Below are 18377 nucleotides of genomic sequence, written 5' to 3'. Positions count from 1 at the left end.
AACCATCCTGTTACGTAAGTCGAGGGGTCGTTCTTCTGACCTCGGTGTGTTCGTGGAGGCGACATGGACGCTACACGGATGTGCAGTCAGGAACTCATTCCTCTGATTATTCTAACACCCCATGAATGCACCACAATACTGTGATTACACATTTACTTCCTTCTCACTTCATGTTCTTCCTTCATTTCTTTTACATCAACCCCCACAACTACATTAGCACAGTCTGAAAACAGTATATTTGCATTTTGACCCTTCAAGGATCCACTACTCCTGCTGCACCTTTCATGTCTCGTTTAGGACCTAATCACATTTATCATCAACATTCGACTGTATAAATTCATCACATCAGCTGATTTAGAGCGACAAGAGTTAGTTGGTTTAAAGAACAACAGCACACGACGTACATGCACATGCCCATTTATTGAAACGATAGCTGAGAGTCTGTGTGCAGTCATAAACATAAGCGAGGGGTCGTACATCGAGTGGCGTCAGCAGGACTTCTCCACACTAACAAACACTTCAGGTGATCTTCTGTTTAAATGCTGCCTTCTTCAGTCTCCTCTGGTACATTTGCATTTAAAAATAATGATAATTAAATAATACCACTTGCAGATATAAACGCAAAAGAAATAAAGAGAGAGGACATACGAGTAACGAGACTTCTTGAGGGAGGACTACGCAGAGTTAAGCCACTAAAGGTTCCCGCTATTGGTTTGTAAACTGATATGCCACCGACTCACTGGGAGAAGAGCTAAACTAAAAAATACTGTACCTGAATATTTATCAGTTCATAAAAAATAAACCCGTTCTTCAAAAGCGAAACTCACATCCAAAAAGACGATACATTCGCCGTTTCTTCGTACTGCAAAATAAAACAAATCCAGTGTCACCAAAAACACGAGTAAAGCGCCTACACGCGACACCGTTTTAATACCACATATAGATAAATTATACATCGTTACTTAAATATATTGTGTTGGAAATACTGACGACCTCCCCAAAAGCAAGACGGTTGTGTTGAACATGACAGTTTTTTTTTGTTAAAAGTCGGTTCTTTTCAAAGGGAGTCTGGTACTGCGGCAGGTGATGAATGTGTTGGATTTACTGGGACGAACTCGCAGCTGTAATCTGGCTGTTATACCCAAATAAATCATCCTGATCCCCCTTTTTTTTCCCATTTTAAGAGCATTTTCTTCACCTGACAAATGTCCCCGCTGGATTAGGATTTCACTGTCAGCAGCGGGTTCGCAGTCACGGCTTTAAAAACATTAAGACCGGTAAATGAGTCGAGGACGAGCTGTCCGTCAGACGTCACGGAAATCCATTATGTTTACGTTGAGACGTCCTGACAGTCGAGGAAGAGGAAGAAGAGGTGGACTACTTCCTTTGTCTTTGTCAGATCTTGAGTGAAGTGAAGGAAGTAATTGAAAGACTGACCAGATCGACCAACTGTTTCCTGTAACGGTAAAGATCTGAAGAATAAAAGAATTTGGCACTTGATTTAAGGATTTAAGGGTGAAACAGCCACATTTTCATCTTGAAATACTTCATTTTCAGGGGAAACAAAGTGTTGAGGGACTTTAAAAGCCACATTTTGTTGTCGGGGCTTCAAAGAGATAAAGTCTGAAGACCAGCTGGGACGAATCGGCCTTAAAATCTTTACATCGCATGTTTTAAATCCTAATTTAACATCGTCATGATACCATAACTTTATATATTAGATATGGTACTACTGATCAAGATTTACAGTTTGTCTAAAGCAGGTGACAGAAAACATTTAAGACTTCTGTGAATTAAATTTAAGACTTTTTAAACTTTTAAGACGACATTAATCTTGTTTCCTTTTTACGCGTCTTCATCGTCTACACTCGTCGATACGGAGCTAAAATTATCCTTAGTGTCTCTTTTTGTTTCTACTGTAGTCGATTTCTTACCACTTCATCCCTGTTTTATTGTTTCTAAACTTCACAATTACATTAAATTGTTGGTAATTTCAATTTCACAATGATAAAATTCACTTTTTCAGATTGTTATTGAGTAAAATGTGGATTAACAGCTTTCAGTTCCTTCGTTTTTTGTAGAATATCTTATTTCGATAATTATCTTACATTTGAGATATTTACTGAACACATTAAACGCACCGCTTTCCGACAACTACGTACATTTTGTGACGACGCAAAGCCTTTTCTGTCACTTCTTCGGGTTATACGTCACCAGAAAAAAGGCTTTTTCTTGCCCCCGAATTGAAGTTTTGCTGCCGCAGTGACCGTTTCTCTGATCTGAAGAGAACTAACTCTGATGGATAAACACACGTCATGAGATGGAGGGTTCGGTGTGACCAGGCAGTGCACTAACACTAACTTCTCCTACTGATGTCTACAAAGTCAAAAAACACTGCATGAGCAGGGAAAAACTGCTTGGTTGGCACGTTGAGAACTCACTTTTCTAAAAACTCGTCTGCCTTAATCTTCACAGGGAATTACGCCGGACACGACTTTCAGCTCGTCACTCTGCTGAAGGTGGCGGTTTTTCCTTTCGATTTCCCGGCTTTTTATCTGTTGTTGGAATAACGCAACCGTGAAGGATTTAGAGATGCAGGAAAGACCCAATTTAGTTCCATCATTAGAAAAGCTTCTGACACATTTGGACGGGCTTCAAACGCACTGATGAGCGTCCTGATTTAATAAAGTTAGAAGTCGAAACCTTCTTGAAAACAGTAAACATCACTCTTGTTAATTGGCTAATTCAATACGAGGTTTTTTCTCCTGATTATCGTCGTTAAAAAATGCAGATTTGACATTAAACTGGAGCATTTTTCTCGATTCTAGGAGCTCAAAAGCAACAGATTTGTGGCAGGAAATAGAAGATCAGAGCAACCTTTTGCAGAGCAGCAACCTAAAAACCATCTTTAAACCAAACAAACCATCAGTATGCACTTGTATGCGTGTGATCGCAGCTGCAGGGTCGCCGACTGATCGAATCTGCAGCTGAAAACACACGACCCCTGTAACGCTCTAACGTCCCTCCAGACAGCAGGAGCCCTTGATCAAAACAAATAATATTTCACGTCACTGGAACCACGATTCATTAGCACAAACATCTTTAAAGTTCACTAACTCGATCTTCATACAACCAGGGAGGGAAACTAACACCAGACACCAGTCAAAAAAACAAGGGGGGGGGAATTTGAGCTTTGGCTGGTGAAACAGGACGTTGGCTTCCTACCCTGCGCACAACTCGTCTTTCAAATCGAGGGATACAGAAATCAAAACACAGCGAGCACATCTACTCGACGAAATCCGCGCGAACTCTTTTTACAAATTAAAGCAAACGAATAGAGAGGACGGTACCTTTGCATAAACATGAGTACAAAACCTAACAGTCAGTGGATGTACAATAAATGCGAGTGAATCCGACAGGGGCGGAAGTGGACGTGAACCGGCGTGAGGACGACCCCCTTCTGCTTCCTCCTCGAGACGAGCGCGCTACTCCAGGTCGTCCACGTCCTCCGTCGCGATGGTGCTCGTCTGTTCCGAGGTCACGCCTGGAAACAAAGACAGGGACGGTGGACATTTTGCGATTAAGATGTGAAGTACCACACTTCGTAAAGACGGTCCTAACTAATATTTCTCTTGCTCATAACTAATTCACCAGTCGAGCCTTTAACTATCACGTCCACACAAAGATTATCATTAAGGAACTCTGTGTCGTACTTGAGGTGTCGTCATCATTGGGAGACTTCTTCTTTTCCTCCACGTAGCCGTGACTCAGCAGCTTGGACATGCTGACCGGAAGAGCCTTCTTGTCATGACATCTGTGGAAACAGAAGAAACTTGAGGTTTACGCAACTCTCTCAACCTTCAGAGAATGAATCTTACACTGATTTATGGTGCGATTGAGTTGTATTTATTAGCTGGATGATCTAGAATTTAATGTGCTAAATACCAATCAAGTGCTTATATTTAATGAGACTGAATCTACTCACGTTCTCTTGTATTTGCTGGTCATGGTGAGACCCTCAATCTGACTGGCAACGCCATCAGGAGACATCTGTGGGATGGAAACGTGGTCATTTGTGTGCCGACGAATAAACAAATAAAGACATAATAAACATTGGTGAGTTTTGACTTTTGTTGACAAATATGCAGGCAAATAACCGAGCAAAAACAAATGCAATGATGGAGGAAAAAATCAATATGAAGTCAGTCATGCAATGGAAAAAATGATTAAAGAAACGGCATGAACAAAAACCGGCTTGAACCAAACTTGTTGACGATCTCCTGCAAAATGAAACTGATTTCAGGTTTACGTAATTCTACCAAAGCAAAGTTTTCGTCGTCAATGACATGTTAAAAAAGCAAAAATGTATTTTTTCATTGCAACTTCTCTTATATTATGTTCCAAATGTTCCCTTTTGTTTCAAGGTTCTGTTAAAAATTATGTTTAACTTCTTATCTGTTTTGAAAATAGCACCCCAGTGTTCCTCCCCACAGAGGACCGTAAGAGTAAAACCACGGGAAGAAATTGAGATTTTGGGAAATAATTTGCTGTTTAGACGACAGCAGATGAGCTGAATTTACCCAAAGATGCAAAGAATCAACAACAAACCTCAACGAGTTCTGTACCGTTAGCTCAAGTAAAAACCGTCTTAAATTGCCGTTTTTTCTAATGGAGTTTGGCATTGCGTTCCTCAGTAGTTCAACCATTAGAAGAAACTGAGATTCTGTAAAATAATTTGCTGCTCAGAAGACGGCAGATGTGCCGAACTTATCAAAAGATGAGAAGCATTAACAGGAGCGTACAGATAGCTTAAAAAAGCACACAGTATCTTAAATTGACAGTTTTTCCAATGGAGTTTGGTATTGCGTTTTTTGCTGACGTAAAACTTAAGTTGTTTATAATGACTCACATGGTTTCAGCTACTTTGATATGAAAGACAAACAAGAAGATTGTATGAAATGTACTTTATATGAATCTTTGCTTTTATCTCAGTACTTTACTGAAACGTCACTGAAAAATCACGACAGTAAATTAAATATTCGAAATGCGACGATGGAGCAAAATTAGGTGGAGAAAAAAAAAGGAAAGGTGATGGTAAAAATGTAAAAAATAAAAAATAAAGAGGATGGAAGACATCGACACGTTATCAATGTTGGTGGTGGTGACGCATTTGGGTCCATTCACCTTCTCTTTATTAGGGGAAATTAAATCGGTCTCCCAGGTGGAACCATTATCAGTGCCAAACGGTGCAGTCAGAGGCTGCATGCGCGCCTTCATCTGGCTGTCAGGAGACGTCGCTTTGCTTCCGCTGTAAGCACAAAACCACGGTGATATACGATGTGTCATCACTGCTCGCCATTTATCACATTCTGGGGAAATTTGGGCTGTGGACGTTATGCCTGGCTGGTGTTTCACCTGGCCCGTAGAAGGATATAGTATTTAAATAATTTGTTCTTTATCAATGATTCTGTTTGAAGTTAAACCCAGAGACAGACTTTCTCCTTTCACAAGCCTCACAATTTAACACTCATTCAACAACAAGACTTGTTTAGGGTTTTTGAATCACACACAAACTCGTCATCCGAACATGCGACGATGCATCTTCCCCGCTGCGTGTCTCACCAGTGATCTTACCTCTTTGACTCATCAGCTCCAAACCAGTTGGCAGATGGACTGTACTGCATCTTCGGTTTGTCATCAGCATCAACATCATCATGACTCAACAGCCCTGCAGGTGTGGGGACACAATGTTCAAAACACTGCCAGCAGGTATGACACATTACACTGAGTCTCACCTTTGAAAGCACAGTTTGATGTTTAACTCACCGTCTATTCAGCTCGGGGCTGAGCAATTATTCTGCATAAATATAATGTCACAATCCGCCTTTTAGTCGGCATACGTGCGAAGAACAGCAGGCTGCCTTTATGCAGCCCAAAATTACTCAGCAGCAGATTTGTTCTTTCTAATTAACCATATATACACGGAAACTCAAGCAATTCTCCAATCATTAGAAGAAACAGATATTTTTGTGGAATAACTTACTGCAGCATGTGTACTGAATTCACCAATAGATGAAAGGCATCAACAAACTCAAACGTAGTAGTTTAACGTAAGTTAAAAGCAACCCCGTCTTAAATTTACAATTTTTCTAATGGAGTTTGGCGCTGTTGTCTTGTGCACCATTGTGGAAAGAAAAATACACTATCACTGCTAACATTTAGCTTTCAGCCAGTAGATTGAATGTTCTAGGAGAAATTGAGATTATGAGAAATAAGATGTCTTAAATTGACATTTTTTTCTAATGGAGTTTGGAATTGTATTTTTTCAATATGAAATAAGAGCATCCCCAGTCCAAACTTGTAAGAAATGTTGGTATCATTCAAATAAAACAAAATCACTGAGTCTTATTTACCCACGTAGAAAGAAAAACATTCTATTCTGGCAAACAATTAAAGCTTTAACCCATAAAATAAAGCATAAACGCTAACATTTGCAGACATTTCATGCTAAGTGAGTCCAACCTGCAGAGGATTTATCCATCCAGAAGCATAAAACATTCATGTGGAACTCAACATTGAACTTTGAATTGTTTCCCCCTGGCAGCTGAAGTCAGCAGTGTTGCAGTCTCAGTAAACAGAAGTGGCTGTTTTGTTTTTCCCAAAATGCATAAAAATCCTTTTTCTAACAGGATCCCTCCCCTTTCATGTTGTGGACCGGGAGGCCACTTGCTCAGGATTTGCATTTCAAAGAGTTGGGACACGAGTGCAAACATCAAACAAATCACCTGGGATGTTTTATTTATTTTTAAAATGTGATGACTTCCACTGTTTGAGCTTATCGTACAGTTAAGATAAACTTTTGACTCTGAGGGTAGGAAGAGGTTATTAAGACACAGAGCAATAAATCTAATACTTCCATCACTTGTTATAAAACACATCTGATGTTCTGAGAAACCTTTACCTTTGTGTCCTCCTCCCTTTGCCAGCTTGACATAGTCTGAGTCAGACTCAAATATCCCAACACGGCGTCCGCTGGCCTTCTCCGCTGGGGTGTTTTCATCAGCGGTCTGGGACAGACCGGGGATCTGGGAGCTCGGTCCAGTCGCGCCGGCATTCACAACCCCGGGCTTTATGCCTGCAGTGATTTATGCACTGACATTTACATCCACTTGTTTTGCTCTGTGGCATACTTCCATCCTAACTGTACTTCAGCAAAACATTTAGTTTTACAAACGTATTATTATCATATTTTTAGTTTGGCATATTCAAATGTATTACAGGTGATACTAGAAATTTAATCTAATCTTACCACCAGGCTTTGTCCTTCGATGGTTGGGTACTGCAGCGCTCATTTCAGCTGTGGAATATCACAATCTGAACACCAAAGGAAATAATTTATGAACTATTAGGTGGTGACTGCTTGTTAGCAAAATGAAATATGACTTAGTAGATAGTACGTATCTAGCAAAACAGCAGAAACATTTATAACATATACCAAATTATGTTGAACGAGCAGTGTTGCGTTACATAAGGGAACATCAGTCTTAATGATCGATTTCTCTTATGGAGTTCGGCCTAGTGTTTCTCCAGATGGAACACAGAGGCCTGTCTGCGCTCATTCATTGACATAGCGACACTTAGGACGTTACGAAAATAATGAACGAAATAAAAACAAGTCCCCAGTATATATATATACATGTTCAACAGCGTATACATGCTAACAAACGCTAATCCAACTCATAAAACGAGTTAATCACAATATAAAAGACATTTCAACAGACATAAAAGTGAGCCCAGTTTTGCAGAGAATGCATGCATGATAACGGGCGTAATATTGTATTATAACGACACAAACAACACATTTTCTACTTATAAAAGCACACTATATTGAAAGATATATGACAAATAGTCTTTTTTAGCCGCATAGTATTATTTCACCATGTAGCTAACAAAGCCCTGCTAATTTAGCTAGCCGCCTAGCTAGGTGCGGCGTTGGCTTTCCAGCGCTAACCTCACTTTGCGCCGCAACATCGCTAGTTTTTAGCTGAGCAGCTAACGACACAACTCGCACAGAATCACACACACATCTTACATTATATGTTATTTTTCTCGTGTTGTAATTATGGATCGGCTTTTCCGCAGTGAAATCCCGTTAGCTTCCTCCGAAAGGCTGCACCGAACACACTTCCGGTGGCACCTGCTGCCGACTTCCGGTGTGCTGCCGAAAGTGATCGTCCGCAAGAAGCTGACTTCCGTCCGCGGGAGCGCGCAGCCTGCAGTGATTACAGCTCCTATCTTGTGACTGAAAGCTTGCTTCTGCATCAAATTGACTTCATTTCACTCTTGATGGATATGATTATATATATTATATAATACATACCTTTCAGTCACAAGGTAGGAGCTGTAATCACTTTCTGGCAGGTGAAATACTGCCTTTTATGAGTTGTATTGGCCTTTTAAAAGTATTTTAACGGGTAAAAAGGACTGATTTGTTATAATCTCTCTCTATATATATCATAATTAATTAATGCTTAATAGCTCATAATCATAACCAATAAGTAAGGACAACTTTGGGGTCACCAGATGATGAAAACTCGCCTTGACTGGCTGTATTTATATCTAGAAAGGACAAAAAACAGTTCATTGGTATCTTATCAAGAGCAAACTTACTGATTTAATTTATTAATCACTTATTTGCATTTGAAACTGCTGACCTGATGGTTTGTTAGTAACTGACCCAATAATTGATTACGAACAATTATAATCTCATTATATCAAAAAAAAAAAGGACGCACCAGCTGCATTTTTCTTTTACTTGAATAACAGAATTCATCATGTGTACTGAATTTATCAAAACAGGAAACGCAACAACGACAAACAACAAACAAGTAGTGTACTGTTAGCCAAAAGCAATTCAGTCTTAAATTTACAGTTTTTCTAATGGAGTCTGGTCTTGCATTTCTTATTACAGAGTGTCCTCTGTGAACCCTGTGATCATTAGAATATATATATATATATATATATATATATATATATATATATATATATATATATATACACACACACATCTATGTGTTGACAAAAATACACACATCACGCTAACAAGAATTAGCTTGCCTCGCTAACTGTCTAACTTGCCTTGATTGGTTGACGTTTTTTCTAAGGCAGAATTATCTGGATCAAAATCAATTTGTCAACATCTTATTACCTGCAAACATCATGATTAAAATCCTTCATTAACAACATATAAACATTGATAACTGTAGAGCTGATCTGATAACATATCAATGGATTGCCAACATTCAGAGCTGCATTATTAATATATAGGAAAGGATACAAACCAGCGGATGTTATTTTTTTCCTTTATTAACAGTTGATAAAGCTATTAAGTACAACTTACAGGTACTTGTTAGAAAGTGGCACAGTTTAATTTCACAAACTAAACATTTTAATAGCATAGCATACTTATTTATAATTCATTTATACTCTAACCAACAGGCTTGAATACCAATTTTCATTTGCAATATAAGAACTGACAAGTTGCATCAATGTTGGCAAATAAGCACTCATCTGACTTGAAAAAATCTTTACTAGGCTAAATAGAAGTAGATTTTATCAAACAGAATGAATGTAATTAGAATAAACACTATTAGTAGTATTATATTAACTCTATTAAGAACAAAACATCACAGTTTAAGCCATTAAAACAACTAAATATGCTGTAAAATATCTTTAAAAAGGCAGTTATTTTGAATCCACACACAGTTTCATTCCAAAATGAGATCATTTTCTTGAGACTGAAGAACGAAGACTGACTGACGAAGGTTTTGCTATCCAACAGGAATGTTTCTCAGAAAACAAAACATTAAGGGGATTATGGTTTTCAACTTGTTAATATCAATCAAAGTATCATCAGTGTACATGCAGAGAAAAACCTTAGCAGTCAGAGAAGGTTAATGCGTGAAAACCCAATAACTGATCGTTCACCCGTGCGAGGAGAAGATCGTCGGTGCTCTCTGATTGGCTCGATCTCAGATATCTTTGCCGCAGTCGGGGCAGAGGATGTCGTCTTTGCACGTCAGGAAACCTCGGCCCACCAGAGACACGCAGCACCGTTTGCAGTTGAAGCAGTCGTTGTGCCACTGGCGCTGCTCGAACGAGATGTACTTACTGCCTCCGAGACCTGGGAGAGAAAGGCAACGGAGAGGAGCCATGAGTGACCGACGAGGAGACGAGAGTCTCATGATCTCTGTAATTCAATAAGCCTGTAATTGGTGTTGATTGAATACACAGGATGCAGAGGGAAGCATATGATCATTTTACAGTACCTGTAGTTGGGATCTTCTCCAAACTACTGACCTTGTTGTATTCATTATTTTAGGACAAATTAAGAACCTCATACCAGTTTTATTAGCATGTGTTTCTGATGACAGTTATCGCTGTTGTATCTTGTATCTAAAATTCAAACACTACAGTCAGATCTGAGCTGAGGTTACAGGAAGTCGGAGGAGCTTTGGAAAGTTTAAGAAAACAACCCTGATGAATAACAGAAAGACGCTGTTAGACTGGAAATCTGTTTTGATAATTGACTTTACTTCAAGTACAACTCTAATTTGTGGAAGAATCTGTTTAATGCAATCATTCCTTGAGCCTAATCCACATGAGACTAGTATTTCCTGATCTTAATCACATGTGCCCACCATATACCCATCATATTTTGTCCAAACACAGAAGTCATGTGATAATATAAATCCCATGTGAATCAAGATGTTGTTGATTTGGGGTTGTTTTTTCTGTTCCATTTGCTTCCAACACATGCAGAAAGTGGGCACATTAACTCTTAACCATATCAATAATGTGATAATGACGGACAAACACTTCACCTCACCTCAAGCTGATGATTCAGAGAGATTTGACGACATGTCCGGGAGATAATGTCAGTGAAAACAAGTGAAATACAGACTTATCCTTATAGTAATGCTAGTCCAATGGTATCAGGGATTTGGAAAATGTGCAATCCAAGATCCATAAACGTTTATCCATTTCTTTGGAGCTGCAACCTCACCTTCTTGTTGGGGTTAGGTAGCATTTAATGCAGAATATATAGAGATCTGCCACTTCCAAAATACAAAATGTTGACCTCTATTTAATTGGACTGAGAGGGATAAAGCAAGAGAATGCTCCACTTTACCGCTGATGGGGGTGGTGCAGTAAGCACATTTCTTGGCAAACAGGTTGCAGAAGCAGTCGAGGCAGTAGGCGAAGTCGTCTCGGGAGGTGAAGCGCTGACCGGCCAGCTGCTGCTTGCAGCCGATGCAGACGAAGCACTCCTTGTGCCAGGGCTGGTCACGGTAGTTCACTCCTCCAGTGGTGATGGGCTGAAAGACACCGTCAATGTCGATAAAGTTTGTTTTGATTCAAGCCGAATGAAACACACAATATTCAGCAGCAAAATTGTTTAGTAGCACTTTTAGACGTTCATTCATTCTCATTCAGATTATGCCTTTTCTTGTGGTTTATTCTTCACCGTGATTGGATTTTCACGTCATCGATTCATTTCTATTTGTTTGCATTGATGTCTGAAGATGCAGAGCTCCTACTCGTGTATGTGGTCCTTCGCGTGGGTTCAGTTTCTCTGTCATTTGTGCCGTTTGCTGCCGGGCTTAGTCACAGACGAGCCTGACGACTGCTGCCTCACCTACCAGCTTCCACAACAAAACGACGCCTCAGATTCCCGCCTGCCTGACCATCTGTTTCCTGCCACCTGACTGTTACATAACACACACACAAGTCTTTTTCCCTGCTTCACTGTACGTCTACTCATAGCTGCACTGTTAGCAGTGATTTGGATGCCAAGGCTGCATTGATTGCTTTTCCAGCCCTTGTTAATGGACACCATGTCCGCTACTGTATGAAGAAAGCTTTGAATGCTGCCTTCCCATTGAAATATTGCAGTTAAAGAATATTTTGTGGAGTTGGAGACTGCTTTGACTTCTCAGAGGAAGGAAGTCGTGGCTAAGCATAACGTTACTATGAATGTGAACTTTTTTGCCTGACTCATGTCAGATGCATTTTCATCATTAACGGTGGTTGTTTAACAATACAAACCCTTTAACGCTGCCCGAGGGACGTCTCAGGGAAAAAACGTGGTTCATAAAAATGATGGGCCATTGACTTTAATGCCTTTCAAACAGAATATCGATCTTGTTATTATATGGAGGATGCTCATTAGTGACCTCTCCGCAACCTTAAGAGCATTACGCGAGTACAGAATCAGTTGCATCCACAGACAACCCCTTTTTTGTGATTGAATTTCAAGAAATAAAAAAAGAGCTGCAAATGCATTAAGAGCCTCTGGTGAGTGTTGACATGAATGGATGTGCATCACCTTCTTGCAGTGGACGCACTGCTGGGCGAACTGCTTCTCGTAGCAGGGCAGGCAGTAGTTGTTGACGTCCTTCTGCACAAAGCACCTGGTGCCGATGGGCTGCTGGCAACGGTTGCAGGAGAAACAATTCTCGTGCCAACTGTTGCCCTTATGCTCCATCTTTTTAGAGCCTGGTGGGTGGAGGGGGGAGGAGAGGGAGACAGAAAATAGTGTGTGAGTCTCAACTCACTTAAACTGTTGACGTCGTAACAAACTGTCATCAATCCTCTCACGAGATCTCATTAGGTCTTTGTTACGTCATCAGTTTACGCAGTTTTAACTGCTGAGAGAAAAGACACTCTGTGCCTGAGTTTTCATGCCTACGTCAATAATAACATGTACAGTAGGCCCCGCTGTCCTACAGGCATGCAGATCAACTCCAACCAATTACAGCTAATTGCAATTTGCTGACTTGGCGAGAGCTCTGTTAATGAGTGAGAACTCAAACTTGGCCTTGAAAAAAACACATGACAGGTCCAAGATTCACAGGCTACCAAACCGCCTCAGACAAATATGAATGCAAGAAGTTCTTCGACATCAGTAGTGAACATTGAAAAGACATCAGGGTTTAGAAGCACTTCCATATTGCCTTTTCAGACAGTCAAATGATCAAATCACCAGACCAGTTCTAACGTTGACAATTCCTCTGTCCTTACCTGGCATGATGGTCTTCAGGCACGCATGGCACTTGGCAGAGTACTCGTTGCTGTAGCACTCGATGCACATCAGCATGTCATCCTTGCTGCAGAACGGCCAATCCACCAGAGATCGGCTGCACTTGATGCAGAGGAAGCATTCGCTGTGCCAGTGGAGGTCCTTGTACGACAGATCCTGCAGAGTCAGTGAAAGGAGGGAATGTTTGGTTGCATGTTGGTTGCTAGAGATCGGAGATTGTTATCATTTCCTATATTATGGATTTAGAAAATGGAAAAGTAACTGGTGTCCTAATGGCTAACAATTATGGTTAAACCCAAAGGAACTTATGACTCATTCCTGCAGCAGTTTGGACCAAAGTTGTGCGCCGACCAACGAATAGACCAATATTGCCATCCCTAGACCCGTGCTGCTAACATGTCCAAAGTCCAAAGTCCAAAAAGTACTTTAAAAAGTGTCAAACAATGTGTACATTAAGCTTGATTATGACATTAACACATGCTGGTTGTTATGTGATGGATGTATGCTGGGCGACTAGGGTAGAACACTAGCTTTGAAACTCGTCTGCAAACATGAATGAGAAAATATGAGGAGGTTAAATCTCTTACCTTGCTGGTGCAGCCAATGAGCACATGGCACACCTCGCACTTATTAGAGAAAAGTGCCTCGTAGCACTTGATGCAGTACGGGTTTTCTTCCTTGAGGATGTACTTCTGACCAAACAAGGACTCCTTACACTCCGTACAGTCATAGCGGTTGGTCATTTTGACTGAAATCTCCTCTCGGAGTCGTCTGAGCAGGAAGATAGAATAAAAAGATATTAAAGAACAGCCATAAAGATGAAGGAGTTACAGCCAGAACATTCCTGAGATCTCTCTCAATCCGTCTTCATCCAAGCTCTGAAACTTGGGTTGGATTTCTCTAATTGGAGAGCTGACTTTCTCTAAAAAAGCACTACAGCACCGCCCCGACATCACATGGTCTAATTAATTATATCAAGCCTCCACGACTATGTAGGTACAGAATGCAGCCCTTTTAAACTTCTTAAAAACTAAATTAAGTGCTCCATACAACAAATCAGGCTGAGGAATGTCACAAACAGCCTCCACATGGGCTCAGGCTGCAGAGTAAATTCCTTTGTACTTCATAATGGAGATGTTGTGACTTTTAAATCTTGTTGTTTTATTGCACCCAAAGATCCTTAAAATTAAACTAAAGAAATCTAAATTAGCTGGGCTTTCCCTCATAAAAGAATGGGCATCATGCAAAAAAAAATCAGTACTGATTGAAAGATCACAACAAACAAGACAAGGGGGACTTGTTAAGGGCTAATGATCAGCAAAAAGCATAATTAAAGGTTAAGATATTGGACTCCTGTTGCAAAATGTTAATCAACCTGTGGAAATTTGTGGATGAAACCCAACTGGAGGGTCCTCAAAGGGGAAAATCATGGTCTCCTGGGCCAGGTCATTGTACATCTAATTCTACTTACAGATTCAATTCAAGACAGATGATACTATTATTGAGATAATGATCGTGGCGACGGAGCCAAATGACAGTAAAGAGGAAGCTGATTTTATGATATATCTAGGGAAGGTTGCATGTTGGCACAGGACGAGGACAAATGAGGGCATCGCCTTGAGAGTAATTAAATTAACCCTATTTATCTAAAACACAAGGACGGCTGTTGACTGGACACTTTGATCAGATGCAGAGCAATCAGCATTTTCACATTTACAACTTGTCAGTTCTTGTTAGATGTTTTGTAGCTAATACCCAGTGATTGAATTCATTTGCAGATAGTTTGCGACTGACTCTCATCAAAACGTTTTGGTCCAACATCTAACTTCTGCAGGTTTTGAAAAAAAAAATCTAAATATTAAGTCCTCTGCACCGCTTGAATCCTGTTCAACCAACCTTGAGCCGTCTGTACTCCCCCTATATGTCATATATACCTCCCTGTACCCCGCTGTGAATCCTCTATACTCCTGTAAAACATTTCTTCCTTCCTCTATAACTGTCTATAAACCCCTTGTACCCATCTTTAAACCTACTATACTCCATTATAAACCATTTGTGTCCCCCTATAAACATGCTATAACCTCTATAAACCCCCTATATTCCATTATAAACCATTTGTGTCCCCCTATAAACATGCTGTAACCTCTATAAACCCCCTATACTCCATTATAAACAATTTGTATCCCCCTATAAACATGCTGTAACCTCTATAAACCCCCTATACTCCATTATAAACCATTTGTATCCCCCTATAAACATGCTGTAACCACTATAAACCCCTCTGCTCCATTATAAACAATTTGTATCCCCCTATAAACATGCTGTAACCTCTATAAACCCACTATACTCCATTATAAACCATTTGTATCCCCCTATAAACATGCTGTAACCTCTATAAACCCACAATACTCCATTATAAACCATTTGTATCCCCCCATAAACCTTCTGTACCCTCTATAAATCCCCTTTACTCCACTATAAACCATTTGTACCACCCTATAAACCTTCTGTACCATCTACAAACCCCTTATACCCTCTATAACCCCCCTATACTCCATTATAAACCATTTGTTTCCCCCTATAAACCTTCTGTACCATCTATAAACCCCTTATACCCTCTATTAACCCTCTATACTCCAATATAAACCCCCTGTACCATCTACACACCTTCTGTACCCTCTAGAAACCCCTTGTACTCCAGTACAAACCCTCTGTACCCCCTGTCAACTCTTTACTCCACTATGAACCCTCTATACTCCATTAAAAACATCTGAACCCTCTATAAACCCTCTATACTGCTCTGTAACTCTTCTGTACCTTCTATAGAACTTCCGTACCCATTTCTAAACCATCTATCTTCAGTTATTAACCCCTTGTACACCTCTATGAACCCTCTATCCTTCACCACAAGCCCTCTGTACCCTCCATAAATCCTATGTACCCTCTATAAACCCCTGTACTATACTACAAACCACCTGTACCCCACTATAAACCCTCTGTACCCACCATAAACCTTCTATACTTCACTAGATACCCTTTGTACCCCATAACAAATTTATTCTACTATAAACCCCCTTTGCCACCCTATACACCCTCTCTACCACTCTATGAACCTCTTTAAACCATCTCTTGTCTTTTGTAATACCTTGCACACCTTCAGATCTCAATCCAAACCAACTAGTCTCCTCTACAAACTTCCCTTTGAACCCCCATTAAATCTTGATGCTTTCGATAAACGCCTGTAAAACCCTTCTATACAACTAGACACGACTACCCTAAATAACTAATTCTCCTTTATAGACCCCTGTACCCTTTTTATGCAGCAACCCAACCCAATATCCTACTCTATACATCCTCCATAGTATCTTAAATACCCAATATTCCTCCTTAATACCTTGCTGTAAACCTTCTGTACCCATCACACCTTTTAAGTCTCATAACTGTTATATTCAGCTAATCACGTGGATACAAAACTGTCGCCAACCGTCATACGAGATTAAAACGTGCAGTTATTTCACGCAAAATCCCACAGAAGTTTTCAAATCTTTGCAACTATTACAAATTCATGATGGAAAAACCAGGAAAGTCTTACCTGTCAGAGCAGCTCGGGTGTCAGATGAGGAGCTAGAATGCAGACGGGGAGCAGAGTGGACGACTAAGCGCTGCGCTCCATCAGCCTTTTAAAATTAGAGCCAAATGTGACCCATAGTGGGGCAGGAAGGTGGAGGCAGTGGTGGGACCAGAGTGGGCAGGTCACATTATAATTAGAGTGCTATAAAACTGAGCCAAAATGCTTGCAAAGGAAAACTCTCAACAGATCCAACAGTGAAATATAAAAATCTTTTAACACTTTCAAACTGAAGATTTGTCATCATGAGTTCATAATCAGAATCTTGCTCTCTTCTAACCTCAAGATGAAAGCCTCTTCTAAGATTTTAAGATGTTGACATAACAGATAATGAATCCATTGGATTGACATAACAAGCTGTCAGAACTGATGTCACACGATCAGAGGGGTAATTAAGTCAAACTGAGAGCTGAGAAAACTCGACGTGCTGATGAAAATCAGGTCGTGGTTTGAAGCCTCGGAACATGTATATTGCCTCTCGTATAACAGAATCACATTATCGAATCCTCCTGCTGCATACTGCACATGAACACTGTAACTCACGATGTACTTCGTGTGACATGAGGTCAGTGGAGCAAGTCACGAGGACAAAAATCCTCTATGTGTAATGGTTTAATGAGCGTGTTTTCCACTGTTCTTCATGAAGTTAGCGAGCACTGCCTGATTGAAGGTACCATGTCAAACATAAAATAATGTAAATGTGCTGTGTTTTTGCTTCTGTAAACAGTTTTAAAAAGCGTGTAATTATCCAACGCTGTGATAAATAAACAGGAATTTGACTTGAATATTATAGCTCGGAGATACAAATGGTGCACGGAGGTGAGAAAAGTTTGTTGGTTCGACAGAGACAAGAATTTCAGGAAGTTTCATTTCAATTTCCAGGTCGTTGGTGGCAACAAAACTGGACATTTCAGTCAAAACAACGGGACATTTTCCAGCTGTTATCAGATTGTGTTTTTTGCTTAATGTCAGGACATTTTCCAGGTGGTCAGTGTCATCAAACCCAGATATTTTGATACAGCGCTGTGACATTTTCCGGCAGTGTTTGTGGAGACAGAATTGGTTGAGCCAAAACATGACCTTTTTCCTTTATGACCAAGTCCCCGGGCTACTTCAGTTGTTTCCGACTGAGAGGCTCCAGGAATACTTTATGGGCGACAAAACTTCATCCAACTACCATCGGCATGGGCGCGAGAAGATAATGACTGCATTTTCATTTTTAGGGTTTTTGATAGGATTATGCTGTAGAATTTCAAAAATGATTCTTGATCTGATTACATTTAATTTGATCATAATTCACAGGAGAGTCAGTTGACCCGCCTCATCAAGTTGATGGACAGAATGTTCTTTATTTCACCAATCGGTCAATGCAGTAGTAATACGGTCCATTACGGTCAGTATCTATTAAGATAACACATTGGTCCTTTAAAACAAGAACGTCTTATAAGCGTAAAATAGGTGAGACAACAGAGTTCCTGGGAGTACGAACCAAATCTTTACCCACTGGCAGAGAGAGCGAGAGTTTATTCCCTGCTGTGTCAAAATTTTTTCTTTTAATGGTTCGGAGAAAAAGCTTACCATGTAAGAGCTAAACAGCAGCCACTTGTCTGTCCTTAGCTTAATTTCTGCAGCGGTGAAGTTTGACTT

General features: G+C 40.2%; 2 protein-coding genes across 2 annotated transcripts; both read right to left on the bottom strand.

The window, feature by feature from the left end:
- Nucleotides 1-401: 401 nt before the first annotated feature.
- Nucleotides 402-8245, bottom strand: c24h7orf57 (chromosome 24 C7orf57 homolog). The gene is made up of 8 exons (XM_030409916.1): nt 8093-8245; nt 7310-7374; nt 6962-7135; nt 5635-5728; nt 5185-5308; nt 3986-4050; nt 3714-3814; nt 402-3544 (listed from the first exon to the last, which is right to left on the bottom strand). Exons 2-8 carry the CDS (start codon nt 7350-7352, stop codon nt 3486-3488), a joined length of 660 nt encoding a protein of 219 aa, XP_030265776.1. The 5' UTR covers nt 7353-7374; nt 8093-8245; the 3' UTR covers nt 402-3485.
- Nucleotides 8246-9345: 1100 nt separating this feature from the next.
- LOC115576574 (four and a half LIM domains protein 2-like) lies at nt 9346-16779 on the bottom strand. Its single transcript, XM_030409099.1, has 6 exons — nt 16695-16779; nt 13690-13873; nt 13084-13258; nt 12389-12558; nt 11192-11378; nt 9346-10183 (listed from the first exon to the last, which is right to left on the bottom strand). The coding sequence occupies exons 2-6, from the start codon at nt 13843-13845 to the stop codon at nt 10032-10034; spliced, it is 840 nt and encodes a 279-aa protein (XP_030264959.1). The 5' UTR covers nt 13846-13873; nt 16695-16779; the 3' UTR covers nt 9346-10031.
- Between the last annotated feature and the right edge of the window lie 1598 nt (nt 16780-18377).

The sequence above is a fragment of the Sparus aurata genome, chromosome 24, assembly GCF_900880675.1.
Source record: "Sparus aurata chromosome 24, fSpaAur1.1, whole genome shotgun sequence".
In the NCBI taxonomy this organism is placed as follows: domain Eukaryota; kingdom Metazoa; phylum Chordata; class Actinopteri; order Spariformes; family Sparidae; genus Sparus; species Sparus aurata.
The sequence above is the reverse complement of the archived record's forward strand: the minus strand, read 5'-3'. Positions and strand labels throughout refer to the sequence as shown.